Source organism: Stegastes partitus, unplaced genomic scaffold (assembly GCF_000690725.1).
Source record: "Stegastes partitus isolate 25-593 unplaced genomic scaffold, Stegastes_partitus-1.0.2 Scaffold1991, whole genome shotgun sequence".
Lineage (NCBI taxonomy): Eukaryota > Metazoa > Chordata > Actinopteri > Pomacentridae > Stegastes > Stegastes partitus.
In genome coordinates, this window is record NW_007579722.1 from 62477 (window position 1) to 85594 (window position 23118).

Consider the following 23118-nt stretch of genomic DNA (forward strand, 5'->3'; position numbering starts at 1 on the left):
TTAGCAAACGCTTCTATCCAAAGTCTGAGAGCAGATACAACATGAGCAAGGATCTAGTCTGGAGAAAACAGTCTAGATAAGTGCCACAGAGCAAATGAATGGTTGAAGTGAAACCTGGTCTTTTTGGGTTTCAGTGAAGATTTTCCAGCATCGTCTGAATAATTTTTAAAAGCCTTTTCAAACTAGTCTGTGCCAAATGTAGTTTACAATGATCAGCCTTCAAATGAAGCCTCATCAGTGAACCTCCACTGAGAATTTAATATTTGCAGCAGACATAAGGCTCGCGGTGCCTGACACAGCTGAATGGGCCGTTATGTATCTAAAATCTTCATTAAGTCGGGAGTGAATGGACTGAAGCGCCTGTGCTGCTCGAGCGACGGCACCTTTTACAGCGTTTCTCTTCCAATCAGCGGGTGCGGCGGCCTTTTCCTCCCGTCATGCTCCCCTAAACGTGATGCTATCATCCGCCGCCAAACACAAGCCAAGCAAACTACCCTGAAAGCCCTCTGCCCTTCTGTCGCTCCCCCTTTCCTTCCTTGAGAATTCCTCCGAGTGCCAGCATCGATACCGGCAGCCTTAAGAGCTCAGAGGAATAACACCGGCTCTTTATCAAACCATTATGGCTGTTGGGAGGCGAGAGCGAGCACCGGCTCGTAAAGACGAAACGCCGGCTGTGGCGGTGCCTCAAAATAAATTGTTCAAATAATCTCTTCCACACACGTCTCAATACGGGCAGCAGTTGCCACAGAAACCCATCTACCTTCCTCCTCCTCCTCCACCGAAAAAAGAGGAAGTTTTCCATCAAACCGAGCAGCTCAAAGCGCAAACCAGCGATCCCAGTTAAGAGCAGACCTCTGCCATGTTGGGTGGGAGGTGGGGGGTTAATAAAGGGGAGGGGTGTAGCTCTGCGGTTAGTAGCGTTACACACTAGAAGACCACTTACATGCTTTTTTCACAGGAGGCGCATGATCTGAAAGTAAACATGCCAGGTTACACGGACGTACACTGCAGGAGGTGATGCAACACAGCAGCAACAATCAAACAAGTGAGATGCAGTTTTTTTCTTCACAGACAATGAAAACATGGAATGAATGGAGAACGAACACACAAACATTGTTCACGTGTGTCACCGTGACTTGTCACAATAGATGTGTTCAGATGTGGTGACAGGATGAAGAGGAAAAGGTGACATGGATGAATGAAGTGTCATGTTGTCCTTGTTACATAATAGTCTCACTTCAGGATGTTCTGTAGAGCAGACTTTAGCAGCGCAGTCACATTTTAAAAACTGGAAACAGGTGGAAACTGTGAACATTTCGCTGCAATATTAGAAAACCTTGTGATTGTTCCGTGAACTCTCTAAAGGATCCGTCTGACGATTTGACGTCTCAATAAATCTCACACAAAACAAACAACCAGCACCGTGTGTGTGTGTGTAGAAAGGTTACATTAGATATAAAGACGTGTCTCAACTCTTTGGTTCTCGCCTTGAACCTGCAAAACCGGAGCACCACTTCTACGCTCACATCTGGTAGGTCACCATTTTCACCAGTTCTTCTGCAGAACGGTTTGGTTTTCCGAGAAGCGCCTTCGAGCTTCAGCTGAACGTCCACATTGACACTAGAAGCTGAGTTTCTTCTAACAATCAGGCAAAATGCTTCCTCTCCACTTTGCTTCCATGTTCGGACGGTTTTAGACACTTTCCAGACCGTCATCGTCATCGTGATTCAGATCTGAGCAGCATCTGGTGCTCGCTGGAGGGTCGCAAGGGTTAAGGTTCAAGAGCAAATGTGGATCATCTGCTGCCAAAAACAGCCACCAACAAACACACTGTTTCCTACAAAACTACAGAGAGTCGCTGATTTAGAAATTGTGTGCGCTGTTTGAAAGATCTGGAACCAGTGATCTGGTCTCAAGAGAACACATTCTCAGTTTGAGTCTTTTCATGGGATCTACTGTCGGTGTCCTTTAACTGGTTCAGATGTCTCACTGGTCACCTGTCAGCTTGAATTAATGACGTTTGTTGGATGTGTTTCTTGAGGACTCAGCATGAAGCAGCTGCAGCTTTCTTCTCGGGTCAACATATCGTTGCTCTTTCTCCAGATTTTTGTGCCGTTTTCTGGGAGCTCCTGAGCTCCTCTGGGTGCTTTTGCTTTAGCAGTGAAGGTAATAATATGGACATTTTATCTGAGAGGTCCTGGTTAAAAATCCAGCCTGCGACCTTTATCATTTATCTTCCCCCTGGCTTTTCTTTTCATCCTGTGTGTCTCAGCTGTGGACTATGAAAGAAGAGAAAAAGACAAACTGAGCTTCCACCTGATGACTGACCGCTCGGTGCAGGAGTGAAGCATTTTCCTGAAATCAAAATCTCATTTCAGCTAGAAAGCATTCAGAAGGCGTACGCCTCTGTGAAGACTGAACAGTCTCATAATGTGAAACAAAACACGCTTTGGCTGTGGTGGCAGCTATGATTTACATAAATGAATTCTTACAAGACAATGTGAGCTTCATGCAAGGACGAAGCGTGGCTGGTTTTCACCGACTGCCTCAGACTTTTACATATATATTTATACTGTCTGCATGAAGCCAAGAATATAAACTGCACGGTGCATTTAATGTTGTGATCAGACACCAAGAAATAAACCAAACACAGGCCCGACACAACAGACGAGATGCTGCAACCAAACATCACAGACGTGTTTCTAACATCCAGCTGGAGCTCTGGGCTGTTTTACTTTAACACTTCCTACATTGTGTTTTATGAAATTAGCTCACGGAGCTCTCCAACCATAAACACAGAGAGACAAATGAGTTAACGCTTCATGTTAACGCCCTCTTATTCAGAATTCATGAGCAGTGTATGGACATTTGATAAATGGCCATTAAGTGCACTGTCAGATATTTGAGTGTATTACAGAGTAATAAACAGATCATGAATGACAGTATAATAGAACACAGCTGGAGTGTTTCTCTCTGTCTGCTCTTTCCTCACCCCAGCTGGTCCAGGCAGATGTCTGTCCTCCCTGAGTCTGGCTCTGCTGGAGGTTTCTGCCTTTTAAAGGGAGTTTGTGTTTTTCTGCAGTCACCAAAGGGCTGATCAAAGGGAATCTTTGTTGTTTTGTTGGGTTACCTTAAATGATATTTGAAGGTCTTCACAAGGAAAGTGTTCTGAGATGACTTGTGTTGTGAATGTGTGCTATAGAAGTGTTAAATCTTTGTATAGCGTTTGGAGAGTTAAGGTGTTTATGCAAAATCTATCTCTGGAACTTTAACAATCCACCAATTTGGATGTCATCATACCTTTAGACAGGTGTTACATGTGGGCAGGTAGGGACCTTCTCCATCTTCTCACAGGCTCAGAAGGTCTTTATGTAGCTACGGTTTAGCACTCAGAAAGAGAAACTAAAGTGTGTCGCCTTCACCAAACAGACTTAAGTTTGAGCCCCTTCACAAACCATAATTATGGTTTTGTTTTTAATCTTAGAACTTGACATTCGCTCTCACTCACTGTTTTTCACTTGGTGTTTAGGAACCAGAACATCCTTAACCAAATGTTACAAAGCTCCATTTTGTCAAGTGTTTAAAATCTCTGAAGATTTTACATTAAATGCACTTTTTCCCCCGACCCTAAGGGAATAATGTGTGCTGATAAAAAGGCATTTAATGGACTGATAACATCAGAATCAGGCGCAAAAACTGCAAACGATTAACTGGGCGCCGGTGTTCAACACATCTCTGAAGGGAGTTGCAACAAAACTTTAGACTGCTATGATTAGAATTTGTTAACCAAATAGAGGACAGTGACTTTTTACTGAATTTGAATAAAAATCACTTTTCATTCAAATATGCAAACTATCAAACTGACTATTTAGAGTGCTGGATTTGGTGGAAACGCAGGTGCAGCTGATGAGGAAAAACTAAATGTTCATTTTGGAGCAAACTAAAATGTAAAGTGCACAGATGATCACATTACGCTTTAAAACTGATGTGTACAAAAAACACAATTTGTAATGACAGAACGTGTAAGCTGTGAAGATATTCGAGCAAATCAACAGGTCTGAATGTACAAAACGATTCAGCGGCTGATTAAAATTCAGTGACTGACCACAACATTTAAAAAAAAACCTGTTTTGTGATAAAATGAGAGACGGGGGAAGTTGATGACAAAGGTCCTGGATCAGATGTCATATTTACATGCCACCTGCCTGCACACACAGAGCCAGGACTCCCATTAAAACCAGTTCTTCAAAGTGCTGTTTGTGTCAGGATGTCGGATCAGCAGCAGGACAAAAGCTGCGACTCTCAGTGGAAGACGAGGATGAAGGATGAAAGAGGGTGTGTGGGCTTGCGGTCCAATCAGTAGTCTGAGCGGATCACACAATAGACGGCTCTGAATAAGAGCTCTTTGTCGTCATGACAACTCGACGTGCGGCACAAGGAGATGAGGCGATGGCGGCGAGAGGTGAGAGACAGAGTCCATTTGTTCCTCGCGTCGTCGAGACTGACGAACACGACAAACTGTCACAGAGTCAGAGACGTTTGTCTTCATTAAGGCCGGTCAAATAAGGAAGGAAACGTTGAGGAGACGCAGCGGCTCTCAGGTTTACAGTTTGTCCAAAGTTATGAGAAACAAAAAGAGGTTGACATTAGGAGTCTGTGTGCACACCTCACACACTTGTTTTATACTCTTAGACCAGCACGCCATCATTCATTGACAGAATTTTAACGTCTGGCCTCTAAACTGCAGCTCTGTCAAGATTAACTTCTGGTTCCGACCACATTTTTAGCCTGTTTTCATCTTTTAAGACATTTTCAGAAATTCAGGCGTGACTGAGAACATGAAAGAGAAACGTGTGAGGAATGAAATGCCCACAGGGTTATATAAAAGGAGAATTAGTGTTCAGAAGCTGCTCCTGAGATTCTCTTGAGCAAGACATTAAACCTCAAACTGCTCTTGTGGAACAACAGAAGACTGTGTTTGTGCTGACGGAAGCACAGAGAGCTTCTCACTGTTGGAAAAGCAGACAAACATGAGAGAGACAGATTTACAGGAACAGGCTCATAAGCGTACCGTAGTCGGTGACAGATTTGGGCGCTCGCTGCTCCGTCTCCGTGTTCCTCTTCTTGTTCTTTGACTTCCAGGCGTGGTAAACTTTGAGCCGGCGGTGGAACTCCTCCCTGCAGGCGGCCAGCAGCTCGATGTCTGGAGGAGACACATTCAGAAAGTGAGTCCAAACAACAACTGACACTGCGAGTTACTTCATGTTTATAAGCAGACGACACTCAGGAACCCAGAACCTGTTCACAAACTTGAGGTCTAGACACAGAGTGACACTACACTGACAAAAGTATTTGGACATGACGTGTGTCAGTCTCTTCTGCTTCCAGTTTTTCCACCAGATTGGAGAACCTGGCAGCAGCTTTGCATCACTGAGGTCCAACACCGATGTTGGGTAATAAGGTTCAGATCCCAGCCGGTGCTCCAGTTCAACACAAACAGGCTGGATGCAGCTGAGGTCAGGGATCTGAGCAGGCCAGACCGAACTGGGACAACAGGGCTGTTGTCGTGTTGAAACAGGAGAGGGGGACAAACCCAAGCTACACAGGAGCATTTAGTTATCTGCTTCAGAACCTTTTGTGGAGGGGCTGCTGTTCGAAAAATGCACGTTTGCTTTCTAACAAATTGCCCATTAAATCCGTGAAAACTTCATTTTAATATGCAGATGGTTTCAGCTCCCACTCACCGACGGATCTTCAACACTGTTCACAAACTATTCCACACAGACACACGACGTTAAACCTGCGATATGGTTCCAAACACAAGAGCTGATCACAACCGTCACATATTCACTCTTTGAAGAGTTTGTTTACATACCATCACTCATGTTTTTTATGAATAAAACCCCACAAAATATGAGTATTTTCCAAATACTAAACACTAAGAGCATTTTTTCACCGTCTCAAACATGTCAGTGACAGGCAGCGACTCTAATACTGGGTAATAAACACCGACTGTGTGAACCTGGTGATAAAACCCAACCAGTGTCTAAACAGAGGTTATTCTTATTGCCTCCACTACACATACTTAGAGACAAAATATTACATATCAATTCTATTTTCCACCTTTACTGGGTTAGATTTCTTTTTTAACAAACATGCGTTCTGATCATAACTATTCAACTATTCAATCATTTTCAGGGTTTGGACTCCCTCCTCACAAACCAGCAGCATCTGTCCCTGATCAGCCTTAAATCCCTTCAGTCCTGCCTCTTCATTACGTCTACATCTGGACGTGGTCAGGCTCACATAAAGTTACATTTATTTTTTAAATTACACCGAAAAACAACACAAATTAAAGTGCCGTACGACTGAAACAGAAGGCCGTAAACACGATAAAACAAAGTGAGTGGAAGACACAAACTCCTGATCTGAGGAAGATCAGCTCCACCTCTTTATTCTCACTGATCACGATGCAGGAAGAATCTAGCAGCAGGTGTAAACACAAAAACTCATGATCGCATGTCAATATCAAGATCCATGTTAATACTATATGTAACTGGTGTTAAAATAAGAACATAAAAAAAACATTTCTAGGTTGAGTCTCTTTGTTTCAGACTGAGTTACTGCAGCAACCGTCCAACACATGAGCTCCTTCATTCATGACTCCTACATGATGAATCCTGATGACTGTGGTGGCTCTGGACAGCAACATCGAGCTGCTTTTTTTAGTGAAATTTTTCAACAACCACCTAATGGTTTAGGGATCTATGTTTCCTGCACACTTCATGAAACATCTGTCTGGTGTCAGACATCATGGATATCATCGATTATAACCCTAAAAACTCACCTCTGTGTGTCAAAGGTACATATTTTGATGTTTCTCTTCAATGAAAACAATCCCTTCCTGCATTAAATTGGCTTAGATGTAACTGTACACTAGTTATGCAGATCCACAAAGTCGTGCAGCTCGAGCACACCAGCTCACCTTTAACGCAAACACAGTAAAACTACTCTACATTACATTACAAGTTGTAATATTGACGGAATTCAGCCCTATGTGTTCAAACTGAAAACTGATTCTGCAAAAGAAAAACACAGATGGAGGTTGTCATGTATGAAACCCTGGAAGTTTGAATCTGTTCTTTTTAAACATTCATTCATAAACTGCAGCTCCATGGTAGCAGAGCTCAGCACTAGCTTGTTTTGCTCATGATGTCTCTTCTAACATATCAACAACACCACAAAGACATGTTAACAGGGTTGATTTGAACCGGAGGAGCTGCTTTGAGACACATGCCAGACTCCATGTTGGTCTGTGTGATGTAAACCGACTGAGACTCACTTCCTAAAACAACAGAGTCAACAAAAGCTTCTGAAGCGCTGCGTCTGGTGCTGGCTGGATTAAAACTAGAAGAAAAAAAAATGGCCGTGGACATGTTTGTTTCTGTGTGTGTGTGTGTCTATCTTTTAGCCTGTCTTTCACTTTGACAGTGTTGCAGTCTCTGTGCCTCTAGTGGTCAACGCTGCAGACATGTTTTGGAAGTCGCTGACAGAAAGAGTTACAGGCTTGTGTTTGTCAGAACACAGCAGGACGTTTGAAGTGCAGCGCTGGTTGTCATCCACTACAGCGCAGAATAAAAGTACGACTGTAGCAGACGACGCTGGTGCTGGGATCACATGTGTCCTGACCTAGTGGGCAAAAACAAACTGTGTGTCCAGGATTTACTGCAGCCACAAACAAATGAAAAGATAAAAACGGCTTTTTACAACACAAAAGCAAACAAGAGAACATGTGGATAGATTTTCTAAATGTAGGAAGAAACTGGACATCATTGCGATGAAGTAAGCAAATATAAAGCACTTATCGCACATATTAACCCTTTCAACACTATAACCCGCTATAGCAGGCTGGCATTACGACTCCCGTTCAACACTGCAGCTCTGGTACATGGCGACTTTGTGTTACATTCATTTTGATTGGCTATCAGTGGGAATCCCCGTATGTGAACAAGCGATTCAGTCATGAAATAAATTATACAAATGAAGTAAAATAATGTTGTTTGACCCCAAAAATCACCAGACAAAAAGGATTTTTGCTACCTCGTTTCAGAAATGTTTACAAGCAATTAAAACTAACTAACTAATTACAAGACTTTGGCTTCTGTCTCAGTATATAAGAACTGATGATTAATTGCATATATCCCTGGTAATTATGAAGTTCATTTTGACCTTTTCTTTTTCACACCTGTATGTATCTGACAAGAGTAAACGTCCACATATATTTAACCGTCAACTTGTCTACTTTTGATTGATAGCAGATATGTAATGATGTGAAGTCTACTAAAGAACTTATGAGTGAATAATCAAAACCATATCTGATCATGAATTTCAAGCCAAAGATACTTAGTATTAAAGGGGTATTTCAAGTCAAAGATACTTAGTGTGAAGTGTATAAGGAACACACATGTACTTAGTGTTGAAAGGGTTAAACCAGATACTAATGAGAAATGTGTGAAACGTGCACTTGCTGCACTAGAGTAACACCTTTTTAAGAATGTTATTGCAGTTTTGCTTCATAACTACCAGCAGGTATGCATCTCTTTATTAATACCACACAGATCATCAAGAGGATTATGAGCACTTCCTGCAAAACAGACATTCCTGCCAGTGCTGAGACCACTTATCAGCTGTTTATCCTCTACTTATAGCCTCCTCACTCATTGTTTAACTAGTTTTTATGAAGGTTTGCTCAGCTGCAGCTCTTCATTTCAGCTCTAAACTCCACCACCAGAGTAACAGTCTGCGTCCACATACTTTTGGCCACACGACGTAACACCGTTAACACTATTGAGCTGTTAAACGTCACACCGCTGATATTAATAGATGTCTCACATTCTTTTTTTTCCCCCTAACGCAGTCAATACAGTGAACGCACAGACCGACAGAAGAGGTTTTCCACAATCCTGCCGCATTACGATACCACATTTCATCGGGATGATTCAGATAAATGACTTCAGCAGCAAAAAAAAAAAAGAAAAAACACACATTCAATTTACCATCCGGAGCGCGAGGGCTAACAGTGTGCAATGAGATGCTTAATGCACACTAAGTGCTTAGGTAACGTCAACTGAACAAAAATACTTTGGAGGCAGACAAACGATAGGGGGGGAGGAAAAAAAAAAACACACCTTCCATTCTCTGTGCAGAGCTGAAATCACTGCACAATGATGTAGAATATGGCAGGTGTCAACAACCCCTCATCGCTGTGTTTTGTTGGACTTTCATCCCGCCGCCCATGATGATCTGCAGCGGCGGACGTGATCGCATCAGTATTCGATCGCCTCCTCTGTCTGGGAGGTGAGCGGCCTGTTAACAGCTAAACCGAGTCATTTGTGTGCGTTTATGAGCCGCCGCCTGCAGGCGCCGACTCCCTGCACATTCATTTATGAGATGCCGGCAGGTGTCGGCCCTCCTTGTCCTCGTCCTCCACACATCCTGCTGCGTGGATAAAGACAGGTGAGCTCTCAGCTTAAACTCAGTATTATGAGGAAAAAAAAGGAGGATGATGATGGATATTCTCCTCATGGCTGTTTGCCTGAACTCTCCCCTATTGGAACTAAAATCAACCCAAGGACGGATATTTGTACATCAACTATCAGAGAGCTGCTGTTCACATGTTTGACCCCCTGCTTGTTGTTCAGCTGTTCAGATAGCAGCTAATTATTCTGTTGTTTCCAGAGTTGGAGGAAGCAGCAAAACCACTCAGGGCAAATCCTTCTGTGTAAGTAAAAATCTAAACATTTTAGGAAATACACTTGTGTGACATGTTGTTGAGCGATAACAAGATTCACGTCTGCATAGCAAATTTGAAGCTATCGCCAAACAGCTGGAAACACGTGAAAACAGCGACTCTGTCCAAAATCAAAGGTAACGACATCCGACTACCAGCACAACTAAAGCCCACAAAAACCACTGAGCAGAGAGTGTGTATGATAAATGGACTTTGATCTGAAAAGTGAACCAAATGCAACAGCGCCTTAAACCAGCATTTTTTAACAGCCAGCAGGGGGCGACTCCTCTGGCTGCAGGAAGAAGCCAGACTGTATAGAAGTCTATGAGAAAATGACCATCCTTCTTACTTGAGCTGTTATCTCAGCAAACATTTTCCTGATGAGTTCATGGTCTCAGTTGCTAGTTTCAAGTCTCTTTTAAATGCAGCATGGTGTTGTATAGAAAAACAGACATAAAGCAGGTATACTTGTGGTGAAGTTGTTCCCCTACAGATGTCTGTGAAGATTCTCAGTCATCCAGGTCATGGTTATTCTTGTAGATTAATCATAGTAACTGGACTTGCTTGAGTTCCTTGAAGACGTTTCACCTCTCAACCGAGAGGCTTCATCAGTTCTGACTGACTAGTTGGGAGTTCCAGATACTTATATCCTTAAGGAGTCATTAACACTGAGTTTCGGTTTTAACTGGGGGTTGTTGCTCCTCCCTGTCGTTATACGAGTCGTTAGTACTCCCCCTGCCACAATTCATTTGGGTCTTTTGTGGGTCTCACAAAAGACCTTAATGAACGAGGGGGAGGAGCAATTACCCCCAAACCCCAAATGAAACCGAAAGTCAGGTGTTAATGGCTCCTAAAGAATAGAAGTATCTGGAACTCCCAACTAGTCAGTCAGAACTGATGAAGCCTCTTGGATGAGAGCTGAAACGTCTTCAAGAAACTCAAGCAAGTCCAGTTGCTATTATTAATCTACCAGAATTCCCCTACAGATGTGTGAGCAGTAGTCCACAAACCAGTGGGCAACATCATGGAGGCTTGTCCATCTTGTATATACACACTCCTCAGCCTGATTTAGACTCAAAGTACTGTGACGAAACAATCCCAAGACTCCACCAAGAAACAGACTAAAGATTCACCTGCCAACCAACCAAATGTATATTGTAAAATCAGGATGAATGTACTATTGACCGTGCTTCCTCAGCTTCTTCTTCTTCTTCTTTATTTGTGTATAAACAGTATATATTCTTAAATATGTAGCCTCCAAAGTCCACAGAGCTGTACTGTCCAAAACACATGAACCTGAACGTTTCCTCTACACAAACAAATATTGATAAATGTTCTGTTTCAGAAGGTAATCACATAAACACACTTTATAGCTGTGCAATATAATGCAAACCAATTTAAAAGCTCTGCCAAAACTTCTACCTATGCTAAGCATAACCTCATGGTGACAACAAGTCAAGCCTTTTCCTCCTGGTTACACTTTAAGAAATCCACATTACCTCATCCTATTTCAAGCTGTTTTATGGCTGTTTAATTAGTTTAACTTATTTTAATTGACTGCTACTAATTTAACTTTTGTTCAACGTATAAAACACAACAAATTTGGTCTTAGTTTTTATTTAAGGATTCTTCTGAGTGGTAGTTGTAGATTTAGACTCTGCTAGAATCTGCTGAAACATAGTTATAACAAATTTAAAAAATGAGAAGTTTGTCACATTAGTCTTCCTGTTGTGGTTCTTGTGTTTTATTTTACACATGAAAAGATCATTTGTGGCTGCAGACTGTGTGTTTGTCGACCTTCTAATTAAAGTTGCAGGTACGACTAGTACACCAGTGAAAGCTGTAGCCTGAACGTAGTTAACAGCAGCCTCCCGGTTATGACTAATTAATGACAAATGTTGCATAAAAAGTAAAAGATGACAAGGTAAGCTAACAATATTAATACAACAAAGTCCTCCTGTGTGTGATCTACCAATGCCGATTCAAATCTGACTAATGCTGCAACATGTAGAGCAGAAACCAATAGGACGTGACAGATCTTCTTTTTTTTTTTAATGTAGCATTTCAGGATTACATAACAGTGATTCAATAATACTACAGTGCAGCAGGCAACACCTTTAAACTGGCCTGGATAAGATCATGGGCTGCTTCATAAATGTCAGTGTAAAGGTGAAGTAGGCTGCAGCACTCTGATATGTTACAACGATGACACCTGGCATTGTGATTTTAGTTTGACAAAGCAAATACACGGGGTCCAGCTGTGGTATCATCATGATGAGTCTAGTTAAAAGAGTTGTTCTGTGTTCTGCTCGACCAGCAGTTCACTCCCACATCACAGAAGTGCTCATCAAATGAGGCAGCATTTACAAAAATAAAAGTAAGTGGTGTGGAAAGTGAGCAGCGGCGGACAATTCTGTCAAAGATGTCCATTTGCTGTGAATAAGAGGAGAGAACTTAGAAAAAAAAAACAAACTTATTGACCATTTAGCTAATCTGACAGGCAGCTAAGATAAAGGAACGACCACAAGGTCAGTAAAACTCAGATTGGTTCATCTTCTGAGCAGCGTCAAGAGTCAACACTTAGTGTCAGAGTGTCCAAATATAAATAGTTCATCAATTTTGCCATTTTGTCAGTCAGATTTGGGTTTTCCATTTGTATCAGTGGTGAGTTTATTCTGACATCAGTGATGGAGAAAAGTCATTAGAAATGCACTTAAATTCATCCTCTGAGGACCAAGAACAAGTCTGGCCATTCAAGATACCAAGTCATTGACTGAATCAGTTTTGATGCAGGCATGTGGTCAGTAGGTTTTATTAGTTATCTTGCTATCTAAGCTAACATTTCATCTCATGATGGTAACCAAAGTTTCATTAGTTGTCAGTTATTAACCCTATTCAGGACTCTCATGTTGCCATACGTAGAAGGTCAAAACAAAACAATACCTGTCACCTAAACCAATGGCCAGGGGTCCAAAAGAGACCAAAAGTTCTAAACAGGGTTAAATCTAATGACAAGCTACCCATTTGATTTTCAGATTTCAGCCAAGTTTGACCAAATGATGGTACGAGATGGAAACCAGTAAAAATGTTTGGATTCATCCTCTGAGGATCAGAAACATTCCCAACAGATTTGAAAAAAGTGTTTTTAAATCTAGTGTTTTGGTGTGATGGCAGAGCTACAGTTGAGATTACAGGGTGATTGAAATATAATTGGCTTCACTTCTTAGAAACATGAATGCTCAGAATATCTGAGTTGACGATGAAAGTTTGATATTTTACGTCAAACTAAATGTATTTAAATAGTTCAACCATGAAAATCACAAAATCTGCCATAGACAATTTGCCCTGTTAAAAAACTAACACAAAATCACCAAATTCAGCAAACAACGGATCCACCGACAATCCAGATCATGTAACTCTGGTCATGAATTTTGGAAGATACCTCGACTTGGAATTAAATATTTTTCAAAGGAAAGTTTGGACAATAATCTACTGCCAGAGCTCATGGGGCCGTTAAATCCAACCAATTCAGGGAACTTAAATGTGCTTTCATGGCAATCTGCTTATTAGAATATGTGAAAAAGTGAGATATTGATCAACACCAGAGTGAAGGGTTCGTACTCTGGGGACATGAATGGACCAAGTAAATGTAACACTAGTAACACTGTGTGCACAAGCGAACATTTCTCCCGACATACAAAAGCTTTTCGAGATATCATACCATGGACCAAAGTGGATTTTAAACATCAACCCCAACCAAGATGCTGCCACACAGGTCATATGCAGGCACATGAGGAGTCAGACATTCACTACATTTTTAAGGATTCATCCTCTGGGCAACACGAAAACCAGAACACAACAGAAATCATAGAAACACGAGACACCTATTTATGAACAGAAGCACTGACTGAGCAAGACCTTTGGCCTGGTGTTGGTGTGAGAGCAGCAGTCCATCCTTATCCTCTGAGGACCATGAAACTCAAGTCAAATCTCATCTCAGTCTTGTCACCTCTTTGGAAACCAACGACAGCACACTGATTACAAGCTGTGTAGGTACTGCCTGACTCTTCCTTTCACGGTTCTCTGGTGGCTATCCTTGACTGATTTGGGATGAATTCCAGCAACATCTTGTCGCCTTGGTACAGATGTGTTCAGGAGGAATCTACTGTTGAGTATGTGGATGACTCATGTGCTGTGATGACAAACAAATCCGTGACACTCACCACATGAGGTATTGATGGCGTCCCGCAGCTCAGCGTACTTCCACTTGCTCAGCTCGTGCTTCTTGGCTGTAGCTGCAGCCTTGGAGGCCTGGACCTGTGGACCTCTAATACAGGGAACAGAAGCAGGAGGCAGCTAGTCAGACACAAAGACCCACAGTGGGAAACTGTGGGAACCGGCAACAGGAGATCTGAGGTCGGGGATGTTCGCCTCATTTCAATCAAACTACCTGGGTGGAGTTTACTGAGAGAGCCAGAAAGAAGAAGAAAACTTTCACTTTCATATGTCTGAATTCAATTTGTGGCAATGACCATGAAGCTGACACAAAAAAATACCAATAATCCAAAGTGCCAGCTCTAGCCTTCAGAGATTTTTATCGTTTTGACTCAAATTTGTGAAATATAACTCTAACCACAGAAGAAACAAAGGTCAAAGAGAGCATCTGAATGAGAAGTTAGCTTCTGTTACTTTGGCCTTCATCGCTCAGCGGATTCTCTCACAGCAGACTTTCTAAAAAGCTGAAACATGATAGCAGCATATTAGAGTACTTTACCGTAATATTTGCTCATTTTGGCTTATTTGGTTCGTAGCAGCAACAGCTGCAGGGAGACATCAAAAGTGAAAGTATGTCAAGCTCTCACTGAGTTTTGAATGTGATGGAGCCGGAGCAGAGGAATCTCCTCAATGATGTTTGTCCGTCTGGCAGCAGCCAAACTACCCAGCCGAATTTCAAGGAACACAGCGGGGAAGTGGAGCTCGGTCAGAGGAAGAACCCATTAAGTTCTGGTGCAGATCCAGATCACTTTATTTAAAATTGCGAGATAGTGCATTGACCCTGGGACTGCGCTCTCCAAGTGCACTTCTGGTTTAAAATATGATGAAAGGCTGTAATTTGACTGTCACTGACTGTATCTTAAAGTAATGGGAGAAAAGTCCATTATCATGTTTCAGCTTTTTAAAAAGACGAAGGAAAGAACTTATCTAAAAAATATATGTATATATATATATATATATATAAATAGATTTTTTTTTTTTAAAGGAAAGATTCTCTGTGTCCATATGAAAGATCATTTAACATTTGGACCAGGATAAGTAATAGGGGCCAGACTGACAACTACCAGTAAGTTTACGTGCACGCTAGCTGTGAATGGGTAATAATAAATCATTTACAAGCACTTTACTGATCAGTTACAAACATTTATTAATAAAGTGTTTATATGCTGTAATTAATGGCTTTATTATTGGCTAATAAACAATGTATTAATACTTAATAGAGCAGTTATAACCAATAGGAATAACTTTTACGGCCTCTCAATGGACAGTTTTACCCTTTTTCTTTGTAAAAGTGAGTGACAAACACTTGTAAACTCCTTATGCTTGTTAACCTGAAGGTTTTTTTAGTGAATTATTGACATTCACAATCACAGGTATAAACTTTTGCAGCACCTTTACAGAAGATGAGTGGTCGAACTGTCCATGCCTCAAAAAAACAAACTCATTTACAACCTAGAAACCTGAAAGTCGTTCTTCTTTATGTCCTTACATGTATCTATAAAGTATGAATAAGATATTGACTAACCTCTAATTGATCACAGATTACAAATGGTGTGAATGTTTCAACATTTTTCTCCTCCAGTAGAGGAAGATGAACTCAGTTTGGTTTCCAGACTTTAATCTCAGTAAACTGATCAGGATTTATATGTCACTTTTTGTTTTTCTTTACCGACTACCTCATAACAGTAGTTATGTAGTAGTGGCATATTTTGGACTTTTATTAAAGTTTCTGAAACAATAAGATGTTTAGATGGTTAAAGCGTGACCTGGACCCTCCAGAGTTCATGTAGACTCACTCACTGAAACACTTTCCACAGTAAACTCCACCCAAGTGAAGGCATCAGGTGAGACAGGAGTCACAGATTCCACAGCATGAAGACAAGTAACAGTGGGTTGTTGCGGCTACAGGTTCATTACAGAAGTCAAGGTGAAAGCGAGGAAAACTGGGTGTCAGATTATAGCAGCGCTGATGTTAAAAGGAAAGAGAAAGATTGCTACAACAGAACAATGAAGGGTTGAGAACATCATTAAAATGCATGCTGTTCCAGTTGCCAGGACGTCAGAAAGTGCCTCTGGTATGACGGTGTGGAGCCGCTGTGGAGTGGCAGCTCACTCTGGTAAATTATAAATGACCGTTTGACAGTATAAAGTGTACAGCTCCCCTCCAGCTGTGGGCCGTGCTGTTGGCATGCTGCTCGCTCCTCGGCGGTGCTGCTGACAGGCCTGATTAATCTGTGACCGGGATTTGCCCTTTTTAGAACACCGGGAAGTTGGAGGCGGGACCCTGCCGCTGCTCTAATCCTATTGGGTGGCTCTACCACTCATGATTAGCGGGAGCTGGCCTCGGACCCGGGCGGCTGCGAGGCGCCCTCAGAAGCACACGGTGACTTTGGCAGCGAGCTTAGCGGCTGAGCGCTGCCGTCACCTTCTGCTCCTACTTCCTGTCGCTCCGTGTTTGTGGCACAGCGAGAGGCGGCCTGAGCCAATTAGCTGCAGACAGACGAACGCAGGAACCAGGAGGAGAGGCTGGCAGGGCTTCAGCTGACATCACTCATTCACACCTGCGCTAATGCTGACAGGAACACGAGTGGAAAATACCACAGGGTAATCTGATGAGAGTGCTCAGTCACTCACAGACATGCCATGTAACTTCTACCTGCTGAACTCGCTGGACGCCGAAGGTTAAAAATCACTCGGAGCTTTTCTGGACCAAGGTGTCAGAGGTCACCTGGGAGGTTTTCACTTCCAATCTCTGTTAGCACAGGGAGGAGTTACGGAGCTTCTTTCGTATTGCACCACCTCTGTCTCGCTGATGTAAATCTACGGTGACGAACTGAACTGATCCTGCAGCAAACTGTTCTCATTTTAAAGGCTTCTGGGAGGCAGTGGGATCCGGATCCTCTAGTGGCCATCCTAGGAGAGACAAGCTCCTTATCTTTAGCCAATTTGCATTTAGAAATGGCTGTTTTGTCTGCAGTGGAGAATGCAAAAACATGTGGGAGATGGCTCATGTACCGATGGACGTGTTACACCTGGAGAGACGAAGATTTAATGTCGCCAACAAAAGAGGAGTTTTCAATAAGGCTTGGAAGTCTGTACGAACATTTCTTGAAGTTAACGATGCTGAAAGGTTTTGTTCAGAAATGTTTGCATAAAATAGACTTTAATTTCATTTATATATATAATAGTTTATACTGAGTTAGGACAATTATTATCTCAACCCAAAATTCAGCTCAAGCTGATTTTGTCTTTAAAATTACAAACTTGGCCTTTAAATGCCAAAAAGCTGCTCTACGTGCCAACAGAAGAAGACTGGCTGTGCCGGACTTTGTTTCTGATAAAGAAAAAGGCTTCAAAACTGGCAAGTGAGTATTTGTTAAGAATATTAACTCATTTGTGTCCCAAATTCTACTTTAAGAATCCATTTTTTTCTGATACTTGACTAAAGCGTTGCTGGATCAAGCGGCTGGAGATGCTCTCAGTGCTTTGCTATTCAGAAACAATCAGCTGTTCAATTCCAAAACTCTCCAAGCAGGAACACAAAATCCCTCATTAAAGTTTCAGCCTTTGGGAAGTCACAGTTTGTACCTTTAAAATCCTAAAACTGAAAACGGTTTTGAGACGTAGACTTTTAAAACCCAGCTGAAACATCTGCAGCTGACAAGTGAAGGAGCAAAGAAATAACAGCTCGAATGACATTTAACAAGCAGCTCCTTCACCCTGTAAAGGTCAGCAGGGCTGCATGTCGACTGCTGTACTCAGTGGATACACTGAAAAAAAAAGAGTTCAGTGACCGACATGAAATATTATTGGCCTTTCTGAGGGAATTAACCCTGCAAATCACAGTCTTTGAATTACATTTTGATCAACAAGAATCAACAGAATCATTTGGTTCCATACTGAATTCTCTGTTTCATTACAAATCATTTATATCAAGAAAACAGAAGCGATTTGATTGTGTGATTGTGATTTGGTTCGTACGAACGGTTTCTACCCACCTAGCCAGAAGTTCAGTCATTTCCTTCGCCATTTCCTCCCTAAAAAGCATGACGGTCCCAGTTTAAAAAGTTAGTATGTTTCTGTCTGTTGTGTTTTCTACAACACAAAATACTGTTTTAGAGAAAAAGTAGGATGGAAAAACAAGAAAAGGAGGAAAATAGTATGAGGGTAAACAAAGAGGAGGACGAGAGGAGAAACAGGGCAGATGAAAAGAAGTTGGTGTTTGTACACTACTATTACACAACAACAAATACAATAAAAAAATGTAATGCTGTCTGGATTATGGTTCTATATAAACATGATCAGGAACATATGCAATAAATTCACATGAGTTTTCTGTAATACTGGCTCATAGCAACAACATCATGGTTACCATTTGTCTTTTTATCTGTGAGACTTTCTGTCAGCAGTTGTTTGGGAAAGATCCCGTTCTTCAACAAATACTTAAGAATTCAGCTATTACCTGACATGGACATGAGAGCAGTTGGCTCTTTCATTTTTTACTCAAAATGACCACCTTCCCCTAATATTAAACACATTTTTTCGTGGTGTTCTGTACAAGTGTGCATAAATCTTTCATATCTGGTTTGTGCATAACATTTCAGAAATTAGCAACTTACTAAACTGGATTGCACCGGTCTAGAGTAAAGGATATGTTATGTCTGCATGACGTAGATTTTGTCATCTGCTCAAGTTCGTCTGCAAAGTCACAAATTTTGAGTTGCAAGATAATCCACTGCAAACTGACTGACAGACTTTCCAGGAAAACAAATGGTGCTCAAAATAAATGCTTGTTTTGAAGAGATGCTGTACGAGGAGACTCTCCGTCATCCACACCTTTATAACTCATCATTAACAGAGTTCTGACTGTAGTGGCTGCAGGACTTTGGAGGAGCTTTGATTTCTTTTCCAAACAAACGGTGCCCAAACACAGCAGGAAGTTCTAAATTCTCCAGAAGTCCTGTGTTTTGCCCTTCCACCGCGCTCGGCACACCTCCGAGATAATCACAACAACGCAGCCAAATTAGCAACTAGCTGCTGTATCCAGTAACAAGCACAAAGTCATCCACAGGAGCCCTGTGGGTTCCCTGTGAGCGACAATACAACACGTCTATGCAGCAGACCGGCACTATGCAGTATGGATGAAAGTGTGTGTGAGTCCTCTGGTCACATTTAAAGTCCACATTGGTCAGCCGATGCAGAGGCTGGCCTCAGGAGAAGTCTGAGCTATTAAAGCCTTCAGTAATGTGCAAATCAGTCACTAGATAGTATCAGCGTCCAATCAGAGAGCAAACAAGAAAGTCAACAGCAGTGCTAAGTTTTAGAAAGAAATCCATCACAACTACCAACTTTTCAAAGTATTATCAGCTGAATTGATAGATGACAGAACTGTTCAGGTCACTGTAAAGTTCCAGTCGCTGCAGCGTGTCGTGTTCATGACGAGCTGACCTAAGAGCTCACTGTAGACTCTACAACTACACATATGGGGATATTACTGCAGCAAAACTATTTGTAAATGTGTATGGAAAGTTGTGTGTCTGCATCTCAATCGGTGTGTCCGTAGTGAGATGTGTCAAAGCGTACAAAGATACTAAAAGGTGAAAAGTCTAAGCATTTGGCTACAAGGTCTAGAAATACAGAGAAATCACCAGTTACAAGTCAACATATGACTTTGCTTCACTTCTGCCATGAGAAATTTGTAACTTCAGGGTTTCTTTGCCCTGAGCTCAGGCTCACAGGTTCGTTCATTCTCACTGCATACCGCTCTGTACCTCAGTAGTACCTGCTTGCCATGAGGCGGTGCTATCCTCCAAAGTCTTTGAGGGCACGCAACATTGTCTGGTACATGTGAACAAGCAACACTTGCTGAGTTTGTGGGTTGCTTAGCAAAAACTTTCATTATGGCTTTTTAATTCAGTCTTCAGTTTCGGTCTCTGTGAACGCATCTCAGTCTCAATAAACATGAATTAAAGCCGTCTGTTGCTTTTTGTGATGACAAATGATACCTAATTATTAGACACTTAAAGAAAAGACATATTTGAATGTATTTTTAGTTGAGTTAGTTTTTATTTTCTCTAATGCTTAGTTGTTACTTCAAGTCATTTTGTTGAGTAGAATGTTTTTTCATATCTAGTTTTAGTTAACTATAAAAACTGCTGTGAGGCGCCTCCTGCTGTGTGGATGCTGCAGTCTATAGTTGTTCATGTGTGGAACAATTACAAACTGAGATCTATGCCATATAAATGCAGTTGTTGGCGACTCATAAGAAGTGCTGCTGTTGTTCTAAAATTGATGAAAGTATCTTCCAACTGTCTCCCTGTTTTTACTACAACTGAGCTCATCGTGTGTAAACTGAAGGCCAGAGCAGATTTCCGTACTCAATAATCTATATTTCCAGTAGATAAACAGATTAAGCAATTCATGCTAAAACATTTCATGGTATAAGTGTCTTCTTCAGCTCAAACCATTAACCTTGGTGCTGTGAGGTTTACACGTATTAAGCATTAATCAGACAAAAGGTAAAATCAGGCCCAAAACAGCTGCTGCTGGTTAAAGAAAGCTGAAGGCGCGGCAGCACTCATCCTGAGGCTGCAGGGCTTTTAACTGAATGTACAGCGCTCATATGCACGAGCTTTTGAACTGAACTGAATGTAAGAGGTTCAACTAGCAACAAATGAGAAGCCATATGAACAGTGGTGTGTTTACTTGCTGCTGAGCCACTTAAAATGGCCTTGAATGGCGATGAGATTGCTTAGCTCGGAAAAGAAACGTTTTAATTACATAGTAAGTGACCATGAAACATGATCCAGACAGCAATTACAGTTGGGCTCCTGCAAAATGCATTTGCCTAAAACATATAGTAGTGCATAAACACTGTGTCAAGGAGACGGGGGCTTCAAGGAAAACAAGACAAAGGCAAGGAGGAAAAGAGGAGAAAAAACAAAGAAACAAAAACAGTCTGAGAGGAGGGAGGTGAAGGAGAGGATGGCAGCAGTGAAAGAAGGTGATGATGTGAGAATGTGTCAGAGACCAAAGTGTGCATGTGGCTTCACACTCCCATTAAAGTGGCATCCCGTTTTAAATGTCTCTGTTTGATTCTCCTATCTGCTCGTCTGTTCTGTCATCCTGCAGCACATCTGCAAGTCCTCAATGCAAACACAGATGCATTTGCAGTTTTACTCTTGAGGACGCTCTGCTTCCTGCTTTACCTCCACAGTCTGCTACATTTTCAGTTTGTATGGGGGGAAAAAAAAAAACATGCTATTTGTTCCGAGCAACTTCAAAAAGAGCGCTGTGAAAAACCATAATAGAGTAGAACAGGGCTGTGGACTGGAACCACCCGGAGTGTAAAGTGCTACGACACACCACTCTTAGCATCCTCAAAGTGCCTAACGGTGTAATGTGGCCTCTGCTACAGCTGACTCACGACGTCAAGCATCAATTTCAACTTCCAGAATGACTTTACATGTGGGTCGCTTCGGGCTGAGTGTTGAGAGAAGAGTGAGGGAGGCTGAGGCCTGCGAACGACGGGCCGCGACGCTGAGAGCTTTAACACCTCAGGAAGCATCGTCGAGCTGCTTTCACTGTTCCTGAGCCGAACCGATGAGAATCACTGCATGCAGGCTGCAGTGGAGGGAGTCTGATCTATGGCCGCCTCTCTAAACATGTAAGTCTCGTGGATGTACAGCTGCGTCACACAGTGTCCTGAAGGTGTTTGGTGTGCGGTGTGAGAGGAAACCTACATGGTCAAGCTCTTGAGCTTTGGGGTTGCAGCAGCACTGTAAACAGAGGATTAGAGGATTATAAGACGGAGCAGCAGAGCACAATATAACAAACCAATCAGGGACGGGGAAGGTGATTCTTTTCCCCTGCGGCTCGTCAGGAAATGATTCTCCTTCCAAACTCTGATCAGAGGACGGGGCTCGGATTTATCAAACTGCTCAAAGTGACACTTGAGTCTTAAAGATCAAGAAAAAAAAATGCTTTGAAATCCTATTTGTAAAATGAGCATTTATCATTTTATCATTTGGATTGTAATGATCGTGAGGCCAAGAGCAGGTCGGCTGGATTCTAGACGATTTCTGTATCAAACAGCTTTGGCAGCGATGATCAATGCACATCAATTTAGAACGACAGAATAACCAACACTGGAGTTTACGCTCTAGTTTTTCAACATGAACCTTTAAAATCTGTAATGTTAGGTTATTTGGGGAGAGACATACAGAACAAAAAAAAAAAAAAAAATAAATAAAAACTACTGACAAACAAACAAAGGAAGAAAGAAAGAAAAAAAAAAAAAAGCTCTGATTTGAAGGTTTTGGCTGATTTTTCTGGTTTGCACTTTTTTTCTTTATCACGGCAACAACTTGCAGAAGTTTTATCCAAATAAAGCCGACACATGATTGAAAATTGAAAACACAAAGGTTTTTAGCTGAATATAACGTGACAGAGAAACGTTTGAGGATTTTATTTAGTGATGTTTGCTGAACTCTGTGGCCACGAGTGGTAACTGCAGAAAGCAGATTATTTTCTGAGATTCTTCTTTTACGACATTAATGATCCTGAGGTGAGCGTACAGCAAACGATTAACACGTCTTCTGCTGGATCTACTTACTGTTTTAAATCTCATTGTAACTGCAGCTCAAGCAGAAAACAGACTCTCTTATTCTGTGAACTGTGTTTTATATATTTACGGTTATTAACATTTTTAAGAATACAGCCTTGAGATATTTTCAGTCGTACAGCATTCCTCTTTGTTCTAAATGACTGAGCGTGTATCAGCTCATCTCCGTGGTCACCTGCTGCACACAGCATCCCTAACAAGCATGAATGAACTACTGACTGAAGTCGACTGAACAGACTTCTCGCCTACATTTGTCAACATTAGCCACCATAAACTGCTGGTCCTACGAGACAAAGGAAAGCTGCAGCAGCAAAACGAAACGGAGTAAAAGCTCGCTTCATTGCTTGTTAATTAAATTTTTCCTTTCTGAAAGCACGATTTGATTTCAAAAGACAGATTGAAACTAAATCCCTGAGACTATAAATTCACC

General features: G+C 41.7%; 1 protein-coding gene across 1 annotated transcript in view; it reads right to left on the bottom strand.

Moving 5' to 3' along the window:
• LOC103373476 (unconventional myosin-VI-like) overlaps window positions 1-23118 on the bottom strand; it is a 51859-nt gene that overhangs the window by 12640 nt on the left and 16101 nt on the right. The window contains exons 4-8 of the mRNA XM_008303365.1: window positions 21808-21843; window positions 18064-18102; window positions 14014-14117; window positions 5072-5203; window positions 944-970 (exon numbers count right to left, since the gene is read on the bottom strand). Of these exons, the coding sequence (XP_008301587.1) occupies window positions 944-970; window positions 5072-5203; window positions 14014-14117; window positions 18064-18102; window positions 21808-21843 (338 nt within the window). The remainder of the gene's footprint in view (window positions 1-943; window positions 971-5071; window positions 5204-14013; window positions 14118-18063; window positions 18103-21807; window positions 21844-23118) is intronic.